The 13,628-nt window shown below is 45.1% G+C and overlaps 5 protein-coding genes across 5 annotated transcripts; 1 reads left to right on the forward strand and 4 right to left on the reverse strand.

The window, feature by feature from the left end:
* Nucleotides 1–558: 558 nt before the first annotated feature.
* N7481_004902 (uncharacterized protein) lies at nt 559–831 on the reverse strand (the record flags this gene model as incomplete). The annotated part of the gene is made up of 1 exon (XM_057264121.1): nt 559–831. One exon carries the CDS (start codon nt 829–831, stop codon nt 559–561), a length of 273 nt encoding a protein of 90 aa, XP_057125782.1.
* Nucleotides 824–1,040, forward strand: N7481_004903 (uncharacterized protein; the record flags this gene model as incomplete). Its single annotated transcript, XM_057264122.1, has 2 exons — nt 824–980; nt 1,018–1,040. 2 exons carry the CDS (start codon nt 824–826, stop codon nt 1,038–1,040), a joined length of 180 nt encoding a protein of 59 aa, XP_057125783.1.
* A 1,337-nt stretch (nt 1,041–2,377) lies between these two features.
* On the reverse strand, nt 2,378–5,974 carry N7481_004904 (hybrid sensor histidine kinase/response regulator; the record flags this gene model as incomplete). Its single annotated transcript, XM_057264123.1, has 4 exons — nt 2,378–4,106; nt 4,162–5,417; nt 5,489–5,630; nt 5,721–5,974. 4 exons carry the CDS (start codon nt 5,972–5,974, stop codon nt 2,378–2,380), a joined length of 3,381 nt encoding a protein of 1,126 aa, XP_057125784.1.
* A 1,261-nt stretch (nt 5,975–7,235) lies between these two features.
* Nucleotides 7,236–7,814, reverse strand: N7481_004905 (uncharacterized protein; the record flags this gene model as incomplete). The annotated part of the gene is made up of 1 exon (XM_057264124.1): nt 7,236–7,814. The coding sequence occupies one exon, from the start codon at nt 7,812–7,814 to the stop codon at nt 7,236–7,238; it is 579 nt and encodes a 192-aa protein (XP_057125785.1).
* Nucleotides 7,815–12,153: 4,339 nt separating this feature from the next.
* On the reverse strand, nt 12,154–13,275 carry N7481_004906 (uncharacterized protein; the record flags this gene model as incomplete). The annotated part of the gene is made up of 2 exons (XM_057264125.1): nt 12,154–13,138; nt 13,187–13,275. 2 exons carry the CDS (start codon nt 13,273–13,275, stop codon nt 12,154–12,156), a joined length of 1,074 nt encoding a protein of 357 aa, XP_057125786.1.
* Nucleotides 13,276–13,628: the final 353 nt, after the last annotated feature.

The following is a 13,628-nucleotide window of genomic DNA, read 5'->3' on the forward strand; positions in this document are numbered from 1 at the left end:
TACCCGAGACCACGCTAAGTTGTATTAGGTTACTTTAGAAACAACCCCTGCTTGGCCGTACCGCGGTATGGAACGTATTGGGTGTCAGTGTCTTATGAGTCACTGTAAAATATTGTAAATCTCCATAGAATGTTCTAGGCCGTCCGAAAGCCCCGCAAGGAGAGGATCTGGCGATCTGGCTTGATACTGTAGATACTGTACCCTGCCTAGACTTTTTATATCGCTGGAACTGTGGTAGGAAGATGTGAGAGAATAGAAAAAGTTATAGTTCTTGGCTCGATTCGGGAAACAGGAAGTCGCGCTCGAAATGTGAAAACAAGCCATGACACTAGGAAACAAAGATCATCATGGTTTCTTATTGCGGTAACAATGAGAAAGCGATTAGACAAAATTGTTGAGCACATGCCCATCAGTCGATATGGTGCCATAGAAACCCTATTTAATAAAGAAAAAGAAAATCGACGGCCTGTCATAAGAAGAAACATACGTTACCAGGGGCATCCTGTCCGGAAAATTCACAGGCAGCATCATCACTACCGGCTTCGCGTCAAAATAAACTCATGAGCTAAGTTCAAATATATTATTCGCCGCAATTGCAAGCGTGCCGTCTGTCTTCGGTCTCAGCGATGTGGGAGGACCAGGCCCTTGGTGTAGCGCACCGCTGGTGGGAACATCACCAGAATCCCTGTGGCTGGTTCCATGACTTTCGCTCAGACCAACAAGAGACGATATTTGGGACTGGGTATGCACTATCATAGCGTGAGTATAGGCCTCCATGGTATCCTGGGTTAAAGGGCTGCTAGCAATAGAGTCGATTATGGAAATGAGCATCGTTGGCTGTAACGGTTGTTGCGTTGCGCTACTTTCGGTCACTGGGAATATCTATGTTGTCGTAACGCAATACTGTCAGCCTTACTGGTCAAACATTGAGATCTTGCATCTCGTGAAGAGCAAGAAACGAAGACTGTATCGACAAGAAGGTATGTATGGTAAGAGTTTCTGATGCTTACCTTCCAGACAGAAAATCCAGCCTCAGCTAGAACCCTTGGCCGTAGACAGATGTAATCTAACTTAAGGATAGGCTTGGTATAGACAAGGGGTAGGTGTATAAAGGGTATGCTTCGGCGAGGTCGTAGTATGAAGTAAGTGGATATAGAAGTCCCAATGATAGAAATAGAAGTTGTTGTAGAACAACCCATGAAAGGTGGAGAGGATGCCGCCCTGTCCACGTGTAAAATCACGCGAGGGGAGGGGAGGGGAACCCACGTTAACAGCTAATCAGTCTCTATGACGTCAGTGGCGCTGCATCTGGACCCCAAGGGGCCAATTGCAGGTGGAAGCTATCACAAAACTCTATCACAAAACTCTATCACAAAACTGTCCAAGTGCATAATACGAGTAATGATCCCAAGCTCTTCGGGCCGAGGAATGTAATCAATGGGCAACGAGCTTCGCGTCCTCTGTCAAACTAATCGCAGGCTTTAGAAGTGGGTATAGCAAGTTTTCACAGATCCTGTAACAAATAAAATCGTAATGTAGCTAGCACGCACGGCATAAGGAAGCTAACGAGGGTAAGTAGTCGAAAGCATTAGCGCGACCTTCTGATTTGACTATTCGAATTATCCATGGTATATAAACCCACCGCCGTTTTTTTCCGCCCCAAGTGTGTACCGTAACATACATTCCGTCAGCGGCATCTAGTATGTATGTCACTATGTATGTACAGTCAGGGGTAAATCGCACACGCCAACAAACATTATGGTTTTTCGCCGACTGTTCAGCATGACTATCTCGAATGTTAACGAAAAATTTCCCTAATTATTTACCTCCTAATTTTACCTCCTAATACTCTTCTAACCCCCCCCAAACCCGTCCGTAAAAAATTCCCACTACCGGCGGCTAGGTGACGCAGACCGCAAATCATCAGGTCTGTCTGCGAGAGTCATTGAAATCGTAAAAAATGCCGACATTGCGACATAACGACCCGAAATCGTGTTGATCTAGCTAGTGGGTACAGCATAGCAGTGTTTCTTAAGGGACAGCGCAGGGTTATGCTTCCCAAAAGTGGAGCAAGGAGTGGGGTAGGACCAATCATGTGCCACTAATAATGCCCAGCCCATGAACGTGATTCCAGAGTCGTTTTACAGAATCAGTCCTCTAATCACATAGCTTCTCAATGTGTAATACTGTCTGGACCGACCCTCTCTTTAGTCGTAGACAACCGCCCAGTCCCCCGCTCGTGGTCAACAGTTGAGCTGGGAATAATTCAACTGGCGCTCAGGGCAGCTTTGTAATCATGGCAGTTTCAGGTCCTTACCTCGGCATGGCATGATGTCATGCCATAATATTCAGATTCATGTAGCGCGCTGCTATTTATTCAATTTGCCTTTCGAGCATCCCAACCATTCATCAATCGTGAAACTTCCTTGAACGAGACAGGTTTCGTAAGGAATAGGTCCACCCCTGAGTCTAGCGCCTTAGATTCCGCATGGGAGCTACTAAGGCCAGTAAAAGCAATAATTTTTGCCCGAACGCATCCATCCCGTGCTTTTTCCATCGTGCGTATAGCGCGTGTTGCTTCATTTCCGTCCATAATGGGCATAGAGATGTCCATGAAAATCAGATCATACCCCTTCAACATCCTCTCAACATATCCTACTGCTTCTCTGCCGTTCTTTGCTACATCCAAAACCGGTACCTTCCGTTTTTTCATGAAAGTCGACATCAGGCGCAGATTGATATCGTTGTCATCTACCAGCAAGACCCGGGGTCCGCTCTGGCTGACAGGCCGCGCACCAGCAGGGATCAGGCTGTCAGAATTAGAGAGAGTAGACGATGTCGAATTGAGACAGCCCAAGATACCTCTAGCGAGTTTCTGAGGACCGCAAGGTCGACGGAGAATAACGAGAGAGTCAGCAAGGTGCAACGACTTTTTCCTAAGCTCACTGGAGTTGTCCCAGTCATTGCAAAAGACGAGCAAATTTGGAAGTGTAGCAGGCAAGTGCCGCACGTTCTCTGCGGATAAATAGGCCGCGTCAACAAATACGAAGTCAACGTCTCCATTCGCGGACCAAGGTACGATATGCATGCCATACCAATCCGTCACATATTGAGCGATCGAAGACCAGAACTGATTTTCGATCAGGGGGGGATCCATTCCACAAAACGCAGCCCGCTTGTTCGTCAATCCCAAACAAGAAAGTTGAGAGGACGGCATAGGCGACTTTAATTCGCAATTCGTATCAATTTTTGATGGACTTTCGTCTTCGATTGGACGCCTGAGAGGAATCAAGACCCTTACCATAGTGCCTTGGCCCACTTTGCTTTGGATGTTGATGCTTCCGTTGAACGTACTGACAATGTCGCGAACAATTGACAGACCGAGGCCGGCACCCACAGATAGTGTATCCTCCTGCGAAAAGGGAGTATACAAACGAGTCCGTAGGTATTCGCTCGAAATACCTTTCCCCGTATCTGAGATTGTCAAAGTTACCATATCCTCAGGTTCCTGATCCCGCGAATGGCCTTTCGAACGCCGAGTGGCCTCGAGGCACACAGAAACTAGGCCCCTCTCGGTGTACTTGAGTGCATTGCCGAGAAGATTCATGATGAGTCGCCTGAGCGATCCTGGCTGAACTTTATACACCCAGTCGTCGCTAGGAATATCGATGACAATCTCCACGTCTGAACTAGATATAATTTCCTTGCCCTCTTTTGCCGGTTGGGCAGGTGAACTTGGTGTAACAGCTGTGCGATCATTGGCTGGCATCGTCGATTGTCTCATATGGAAATGTCCCAAACACACACTATCAACGACTTCCTCTGTCAATATAGCCACGTCTGTCTCCACGAATGGATCCATACGCGCCGGGCTTTTCTCGGTAGGCTTTGTCTTCCAAGGATTCTTTCTGCCCCTGGGCCTTCTCTTTCGCCTTTGCAATGACTTTATTTTGCTGAAGTCTAGCACTTGGTTCATCGTATCTAGAAGTGTTCGCCCACATGCATTGATAGTCTCGACGAGCGATACCTGGAAATCGTCCATGCGAGTGTCTCCTAGAAACTCGGTAGCAGCCAAGACACCATGCAGCGGGCTACGGAGCTCGTGCCTAAAATAAAAATTGAGTTAGTACTGATTTCCTGAGAGAAAAAATAATGACTCACGAGATGCTACTTATGAAGTCACCTTTCTGGCGGTCTGCAATAGCCGATTCAATACGGCTGTATTCAGTCATAATAGAGGATGAAAAGCCAAATATTGAGGCCAAATCAACAGCCCGACTGAAAACTCGCGTGGGTTGAGGAGTCCAGCAGAAGCATCCAGCAAACCACTGGGAATCGGTGGCGTTCCATAGTGGGACAAACATGACTTGGCATGCGTCAGGAAAGTACGTGTTTAGTTTGGTATTTTCTGAGGCCTTGTGTTTGTTCCGGTGTTTCTGAGATGCGTCGGTGGTTTGCTCTTCGTCTGATGTGGATAAAGACCCATCTCTGTGGAATGACCAGAGTCTTCCCTTGGGATAGCGATGAGTCAATTGCTTCAAAAAAACTTTGTCGAGAGTAGTAGCCGCGCATGGCGATAAAGAGGTTTTCTGTGATGATAATAGATTGTCCTTGGTAGATAAAGAAAGAAGTGGCGCAGAATTACTGGAATCGACAGGCGTAGAGTCACTGTAAACAAGATTGTCTGACGAGACATCGCTGATCTTTAAGTAAATCACGCCGCCATAACTGTTTAAATTTAGACCTTGTCTTAAAAGATTTGCGGCTCGCTGAAAAAGCCAGTCATTGCTGTCCGAACAAGCTGATGAACCACTGTCGCCTCGATGTAAGCTTAATGAAGTCGCTGCATTTGTAGAGATGCCTGTGTTCAAATCATCGTGAGAAACTGGGCTCAAAGACCTGTCAGTTTGTGCGTGCGCTTCAGTGGTTTCATCATGCGCTACGCGGGATCCCACCCCGCTGTTTTGAGAGCTGACAGATCGGCTCATCCAGCGCTGTGACGAATCCCGCGAAACCGGACTAGAGTTTGGAGTGTTGGAGCGAGACGTGTAGACATTGTCGGCGAAACTGGATTTACCATCAACAAAAAGACGGAGACCCTGCGACAGCCGCGAGGCGCGGCGCCCTTCGACCGCCTGTCGGCTGACGTGTAGATAGTCCATGGCCATCGCTGCCATTGTTCCTAGCGCGTCCTTCTCACAATCAGACAAGCCCTCGCGGGGTTGAGAATCCAACACAAAAAGGCATCCTAGATTGATACCGCTATCGGTGGTCAAGGGAGCTCCAGCATAGAAGCGAGAGTGTGGCTCTGCTTCGACGAATGGCAATCGTCTGAAGCGATCCTCCTGTGTAAGATCGTTGACGACCAGTACCGGGTAGGTGTCATCATTAGTGTCTGAGGCAATTGCAACTGTTTCCTATTCAAATAGAAAGATCAGCCCGAGACAAATAAATCATTATGGCAAGATCATAGGATAATTGGCCTTACCTGACAGATATTCCAAATGTTTGGCAAGGTCGATGTTCCAGAAAAAAGTCCATCTCCGTCCGCAGTCGAAAATTTCGAATTCCTGAGATTTGTCGTCTTCGTGGCTTCGGCTATGATGAACTGTGAGTGATGGTTCAATATACTAATATCAAGAATTAGTTAGCCTAGCATCAACGAAAGGTAGGTAGGTAGAGAGGTCTGTAACCATGGAAAGTTGAGATGGATTAATTACGTGATAAAGGCACGTTGTGCGTGGAGGCGTATAACTGCCTGCTGTGCGAACGAAGTCAACGTCGCATTAGGACTAGACAGGAAGCTGGTTTCGATCGTAGTCTTCTCTGAGATCGCAAAGTCGGAGGCAGTAGAGCGCGGAAGCCATGCTGCGTTCAGTGCCGCCGGATTGGTTGGTTGGAAATATCGATAGACCTCACGAGCTTGACGATCTGCTTCGTGGGCACGAAGAGTCTGTTGTGTTGGATATTCCATATGGTAGGTTTTGCTGGGGAGGTGGGAGGCCAGAGAGCCCTGGTGAGGTGATGGATCCAAATACACGTGACTGGGTTTTTTTCATGACGTAGGTATCCTGTCATGAATGGTGTTGGGGTCTTTCCGTGCTCTAGTGGAAGGTCCACTACATCTTCGTGACCCTGATTAGCTGCCAGCGCAAGAGCTGAGCTAGCATTATCAAGTGGTTCTATTCCAGGCTTTATCTCTAGCAAGAAACGAACAGTTATATAATGGCCCTCGTGGGCCGCGTCAGCAAGAATGTTTGACCCAAGCCAGCCCTTGATGTAAGGATCACAGCCAAGATTTATGAGTAATTTGACAATCGACACATGGCCGTTTCTTGCCGTCATTGCGAGAGCCGAATTATCAAGGTCACCAGGACGTAGAGAGCGAATATCCGGCGGGACTCCATAGGATATCAAGATGAACCCAGCACTCCGTCGTCGTTTAGCTGCTCGGAATGGTTTTTGTCAGGGTCGCCATTCTAAACCGCCAAAGATGTAGCCGCCAATGGCTGAATAGGGATTCTGTTGAATCGCCAAATATAGTCGGCGTTTTATACCATGATAAAGTACCTTACGTCTTCCAAATTGGGTTCAGAAATAAAATAGACGAGACAATCTGGCCTGGGCGATCAGAGATCCACACGACCCACATGCCATTTTTAGCTCGGCCACAGTTCTTATAAAGCTGGCCCAAAGGCCTTCAGCTTGAAAGGATTCTTAATCCATTTCACTCAGCTCATTATGGACACTCAAGCACCAGTGGCACGCTGTTCTTTAGATCGGGTAGGTACCCTTTTAAAAACAACGCAATCCAGGAGGGATAGTCAGAAAATCATAAGGAGAAGAGACACACTGTTTAAAAAAGTCTTCGAGTACACCCAAGAGTGTGAAGCAGATGTTTATTTGTGTCGAGCTAATACTATTGCACGGCCTGTGAACGCGATTCCAGTCGTTCTGAAGAATCAGTCCTCTTTTCGCATATATGGTATAGCATCTCGAACATACTACCATCCTGGGCCATTATGGAGGAAAGTCTGATCATCTGCACCATATAGATGAGTATTGTATGACTGGAGTCACAAATTTTAATCCAGCTTACTTAAAATTTGCGCTGCTTCCTCTCAATACCCCCTTTACCTAATGTCTATCTATCGATAATATCATAGAAGGATTTATTATGCAATTAAAATCATTTTTTTTGGTCCCGCTGGCGAAAGGTACCACCCACTAGAAAGCTATGGTTCATCTCCTTGAAACCCCTGCAACACCTTCAAAGTCTCGGTTCTGAACGGTACTATGAAGTCATCCTGGACTTCCGCTATAGCATAATTTTCGGCGTACAGAATTGGAGTCATGCCAGAATCGTCAGGTTGAAGTAAAGGCAGAAAGCTCACTTCAAGCGAATCAAGAATGGAGTGAGTTAACGAGCCATGTAGAGCTCCGTGGTGAAGTATGCTTTTTCCTGATTGATCTTTTGCCGCGACGTTTGTTCCGTATTCATCCAAGATTCGAAGGACTTGACCTACCTCTGCAGGGTGAAGCATGGAGACATGGGCTAAATTTTTGCCTGAGCCATCCTGCCATAGCGGATCGGCACCTCGCTGTAAGAGAAGCCGGCATATCTCGATCTTATCCTCAATATGTATTGTACTTAGGTATTTGCTGAGCGGGGAATGATGTTTGGCATCAATAGAGTTGACGTCTGCGCCATGATCCAGAAGAAATTCGACCACTCTTGGGAAGCAGATAGTCGATTCCAAGTAGATATGCAAAGGGCTTCCTTCCACGCCATTCATTTGAATACAAGGGTTCATTTCGTATTCTTTATGATGGTTGAAAAGCAGCTCAATCAATCTAAAATTACCAGAGACCAAAGCATAAATAAAAGCATTGAGATTCTCTGAATCAAGAGCAAGAACTGAATCAGCTTTTGCCTTCAGAACCCTGCGGACAATTTCAATTACGAAATTGATATTTGAATTAGGGATGGTGCTTCTCCGAAGAGCTATATGTACTGTCAGGTGTGATTAAGTAGTTTACCTTTGGAATTTGGAGCCACAATAGTGGCTGTCTTGAATGGATTAGGTACATATATAGCAATTTAAATACAATTCCTATTGCCATTTCACGGTGTGGGTCAAATTCAGATTACAGTCTGGCCTTACAGCTAGTATGTGCTCCCTAAACCACACTAACTGCATTCTGCTGTAGATCCTCATACCATAGCCAGTTTGACAATCGTAGGCCATAGCTTGCAATAAACTCAAGGATAAGGGCAAGACTGAAGCGGACCGTCCCGTCCTAAGTTGATTGAATAAAACCCACTTCCAATCTGGGCTTAGTGGTACCCTGGACATTGCTCAGAGCTCTAACAGCGTGCACGGTCGACTCGGGACTAGAGCTTGCATCTCCTCAAACTGGACACTGCGGGTTTCGGCCAATGGGGGGGCATGTATTGATAGATTAGTTGCACTTCCGGCTTAGCCGACGGGCGGTAATGAATTGTTTGTTTGTTTGTTGTACTACATTTCCTACCTTAGCGTATCACACAAGTGAAATATCAACATATGTGAGACTGTCACATATGTGAAATGATTATATGTAAGAAAAAAAAACCAGGAGACTGGATACATCCCGCCGGACTTTTTCAGTGATATATAAAAACTTAATTTCCAAATCTCAGTTTTATCTTGTACTATTTTCAACATCAAATCAATACAATACATGCGATGGGCGAGGGTTTTCGTTGCTGATACAGTGACACTGCACTGCTTATTCACTAACATTATTGCCCGAGAATGGGTATTTCTATCTTAGTGTACTCTAAGCATTCGCGGATAGGATTTTATAGTATTGTACCAGAATATAGAGTGCTGTTGATCGCTGACTCGGTGAATGTATATACACTCAGCCGAACTACTGTAAAGTTGCCAATGTAGAGAGGCTTATTTTGAATTGCTTGTGGTCATCAGCCTCCTTTTTCTTGTGCCTAACAACTATACAAACAATTATAGAAGCCCTTCTGCTACCGATAATATGTCGCAAATTCATCGAATAATGCTAAAGCTTACTTCTCCAAAGTAGAGCAAGGAGTAGATAAGGGCCAATTATATACAAGAATTCCCAATACCCTATAAGCGTAATTCTTATTATAAAGCCTCAGAGCATATTGATCGACAGGCCGCTTTACCTTCTTATCTAATACCAGTTCTGGATTTTTCTGTCCTCGTCTTCCTATACTGGCCAGCTTTTTACAAGAATTCTAGTGTCAAGGTTTGACTGATCATAGCTTCCTAGTAGGTGTCCAGTTCCATATAAATCCTGATACTATCACTACGTACGAGATACGACTGTTTGGGATAGAGCTAGCGGGGAATAAAGGTATCTACAAGGAACAACTCCTTATAGGATTTAGCAATAAACGTATATATCTTCAGACCTTTTTATAAAGCATACATACTCTAAAATCAAAAGATATTCTAGCATAATCTCCGTATATTGAAGCTTCGCTTGCTCTTTTAGATAGATATACTATATTATATACAGTAAACAAAGGGAGGACAGGATGACTTTAGGCTCTACAGTCTAGACCATATAGAAAGATTTATAGTGTTGGCCTTGGGGCGGGCGTACTGTTAGCAAATATACATGATGTTAGAGTTCCTGTATGGACAGTTGTTGTTTAGATGGTTCTACATCAACGTTCAACGGCACTTTCATATATGGTCTTGGCACCAACACCCGATACATTTTTTTTTGGTTGTAGTATTACTATCTTTTACTGTTCTTCTATATTCAACATATCTTATAACTAAGGACAAGTACATTGAGTTTGACTCATGGCCATATCTTTTTTCTTTTTTTCCTTTTTTTTTACGTTATTCAAGATTTGATAAATTAAAGTATTATTTTCATAAAAAAATAAACAGAAGAAAATACACTGCCGTCAATCAGTTTTAACAGTATCCTTAAACGGGATTTGCTAATTAAGGGCCCTAAGAGATGATATTAATCAAATTTGAGGTTTAGCGCTAAAGTATACAAACGTATCGGCTACGCTAAGGCGGTTATATCATTTCAGTAGTGTTGGCATATCGCATTAGAGAAAGGCGGTATATCTTAGAAAGAAGGGATCTGCTGACCATTTCGGATTATAGTCCCCCTAAAGCACTGCCACTTGGTACGTAGTTGTCAATTTAACCTTCGACCCGGGTTGCAGGCCGTTCCAGCTCTTATCCCTACAAGAGATAGTAAAGCCCGGTTCGCCCTGAATTAGATTCCAAGAAAGTATAATTATCAGTACGACAGGCCTAGTATAGGTCTATACTGCCTACTAGGTAGGCAGAGAGTACGAAATACCGTATAAAGACTGTAGTCAATTAGTAATTTATTAGTGCCCTTATAAAATACGTATTATAGGCAAAACACCAATTCAGACTTGTTTTTTATCTCCTATTAGGTTAGTACTATTACGGCCCACTAGGCTCTCCAACAATAATCATAAGTTGATTTATTATATAATTCTAGCCAGACTCCAGTTGTCCAAGCAGCAGCATCAAAGACTTCCTTCAATGTTTATCTGTCCCAAGACACACTCTGTCTCAAGACTGACAAGGATATCAGACATTTGTCTTATGACAACCCCAGATATAGGACGATTGTCACAAATCTACAGTTGATATATAACTTAATAAGTAAGATGACAACTGTCTTTTCTCCGATATTAATTTGAGACAAATATCAAGACAGAGCTTTTATCCATCTACTGTACCGACCTTGCTTCTAAATTTTCTTGGAACCAGTAACAGTATGTCCTTTGCTCCAAAACTTGTCAGCTTGAGTTACTACTGACTATTCGCAATATACGATCAAAAATAAGTAATTCCAAGTTTCGGTACTGTACTGTACAAACACCACGGGGCAAGACGAAGACGAAGAGGACGACTGTACTGCGAGGACTGTATCATTGGAACTGCGTTGCGGTCGATAGTACCAGAGCAGATCGATCTTTTCGAAAAACTGTTCACCTGGCCGACATCCCATTCATTGGAGGCAGAGTGGCAGAGACGAAATGCCGCTGTCGCTACCATCTCTCAATACTGTGGTCACCTTGAAGGCGGGCCACTACGAGGGCGACGTAAGCGGCCGGCTCCAAGCGATGAGCCCGACGAAGAGCAAACAGCAATGGAAAAACGAACCACAAAAATAGCCTTCATTTCTCCCCCTGAAATATCGAGGGAGGAAATCCTTCTGGCGAAGGCGGGAAATTACATTCGGAAGGCCAAAAAGCCACGACGGTGCTTTCAATGTTACGGCGATACCCTGCTGCCTGTTCATCGTCGAACACAAAAATATAGCAAATACAAATCAACTTTGCGACACTTTCGAGACAAGCACTTGGAGGATCGGAGACGCCACATGCGTAGCGAGGATCTCTTACACGAAATGCATCTTCGCAGACACGCGGAAGATGTTCATCGCCTTGCTACGGAACGCAATTACTACACAAAAGAAGAATCAGGATCGGACATTGATACGGACTGAGGTGTTCATCTGTTCAGCCTAGGCGGCATCACCTAGATGAATCAAGTCAAACCACATACAATTCATGAGGAGGCACAAATCAGTCCTAGTTCAAGGATATCCAACATACGAGCCAGCCCTTACTTTTCCTCTGGACAGCCTGTAAGTCCAAACAAGTAGCGTCACTCCAACATCAAAAAAATCAAACACGAGTGCGCCTCCAAAAATGATTGCATAGTACGTCCAGGCTTGTGAATTCGGTAAAGAGAGAACAGTCACAACAATCGCCCAAGGAAGCATCCAGCAGAAGTTTGAGCCGAGTGCTTGGTAAAGGTACCACCGAGGTGACGCTGCAAGTAGAACAGCTCCGAGTTGGTAGTTGAGTCCATAAAATATGTAGGTCCAGTCAATGGCCTGTAATACGTAAGCCAACAAGAAAGGAAACTTCAGTTTCTGCAAAAAGATACCTTCCACATTTTTTGGGTGAGAGCCGCCACGTCGTTCGAGCCAGATAAGTAAAGGGCGAAAGAATGTATTCCACGTATAGATAACGCAATGCACATAGCAGTTTCAAAAACCAGTACAATTCCGCAAGATAGAATTGCCGGTCGAATAATAGCTTTCCGAATGTTAATAGCTTATCTTATCTTTGTGGGCTTCAAACATACCGAGTACTTCCTTTCTGGTAGCTCGAGGGTATTCTATTTGCCGTGTTGCACGAAAATGACCCCAATTATGTCCGACAAAGGCCAAAGTCGATGACTCAAGAGCTTGAACGGGCACCATTACCAGCCCCCAACGGATTGTGGTGAAAATTCCCCAGGCCGTAGCATAAAGATATCCAAGCTGAACTATTCTGTTGACAAGCCATAGATAGATAGAATTTCTGATCGCCGACTCAGCAAACGTGTATACACTTGGCCAAACTAACGTTGCCAGTGCAGAGAGGCTTATTTTGAATTGTTCGTGGTCATCAGCCTCTCTTTTCTTGCGCCTAGAAACTATACAAACAAAGTATAGAAGTCCTCCTATCACCGATAATGTGTCGCAAATTAATCGAATAATAGCCTGTGTTACAATGGTTGGTGTAAATTTTCCAACACGGAACGTTGATATCAGTAGGAAGTCTAGCACGATATTGATCAAAAACTTGCTCGCACTGATCATCAAAGGGACGTCCGGTTTATCCAGCGCTCTGGTCGATGAAGAGATGGCCGCTTCGGTGGCAGATGTCAGGCCTTGAATGGAGGACCAGCGTACGTAGGCAAGCGAGGCATGTCGCACTTCAGCCGGGACAAAGGCGGCTGCAAGCTTGGTCGAAGTTGCAAGAAATATAACGGTCATCAGAAGCCCTTGTGCTACGCCAACAATTATCATGGTCCAGGCAAGGTTCAGCCGTGAGTGCAGGCTTCGCGATGATTTGTCCCCAATAATCAGCCATGCAGTGCGGGGAATACCGTCATTCAAGACCTCAACAATGATGCCGATGTAAGTGTATACATCAGTTGTGACTACCTCGCTGGAGCTCAGCTTGGCGACCCATAGCTTACTCAGGGTGCTGTAAACGGCAGGAGGGGCAAAGGCAAGGAGGTTTAAGATTGCGGATCCAATGAAACTATGAAAACTGCGGTCAGCACCCTTCTTAACTTCCCTCCTGACAAACTAACGTCTCTCGACTCCAGGACGCACGTGTTCTAGATAGAAGCTCTTCCCCTCCGCTTGTCCCTTCGCAGGATTGACGAGCAGCTTCATCTTGAACAGTAGCAGATATTGTGTTGGCACCCATGTGATTCTTTCTTCTCTTTTAGTGAGCTATACGGCGCGCAAAAATGAAAAGAGGATGGAGAGTTCCCAGGCGGTGCATTCCCAGGTCTTTGCCGAGGCGCCAGTGTGAATGCGGGGTCCAAGAATCGTGCATTGCAACTGCATGAGACCCCTTTACCTGCGTCGAATTTCGCATTTTACAGATATTTTGATTTTACCCTAAGTCAGGACGTAATGAGGCCCTAAGTCAGGACGTAATGAGGCTTCATACGATAAGACCGACGCATACTTGAGTCAAAGGGTCGTCATGCCACAAACCCAATGGGGAAAGTTGGAACCAG

Source organism: Penicillium waksmanii, assembly GCF_028829765.1.
Source record: "Penicillium waksmanii strain IBT 27052 chromosome Unknown utg000004l:1.0-5674109.0:1.0-5678898.0, whole genome shotgun sequence".
Lineage (NCBI taxonomy): Eukaryota > Fungi > Ascomycota > Eurotiomycetes > Eurotiales > Aspergillaceae > Penicillium > Penicillium waksmanii.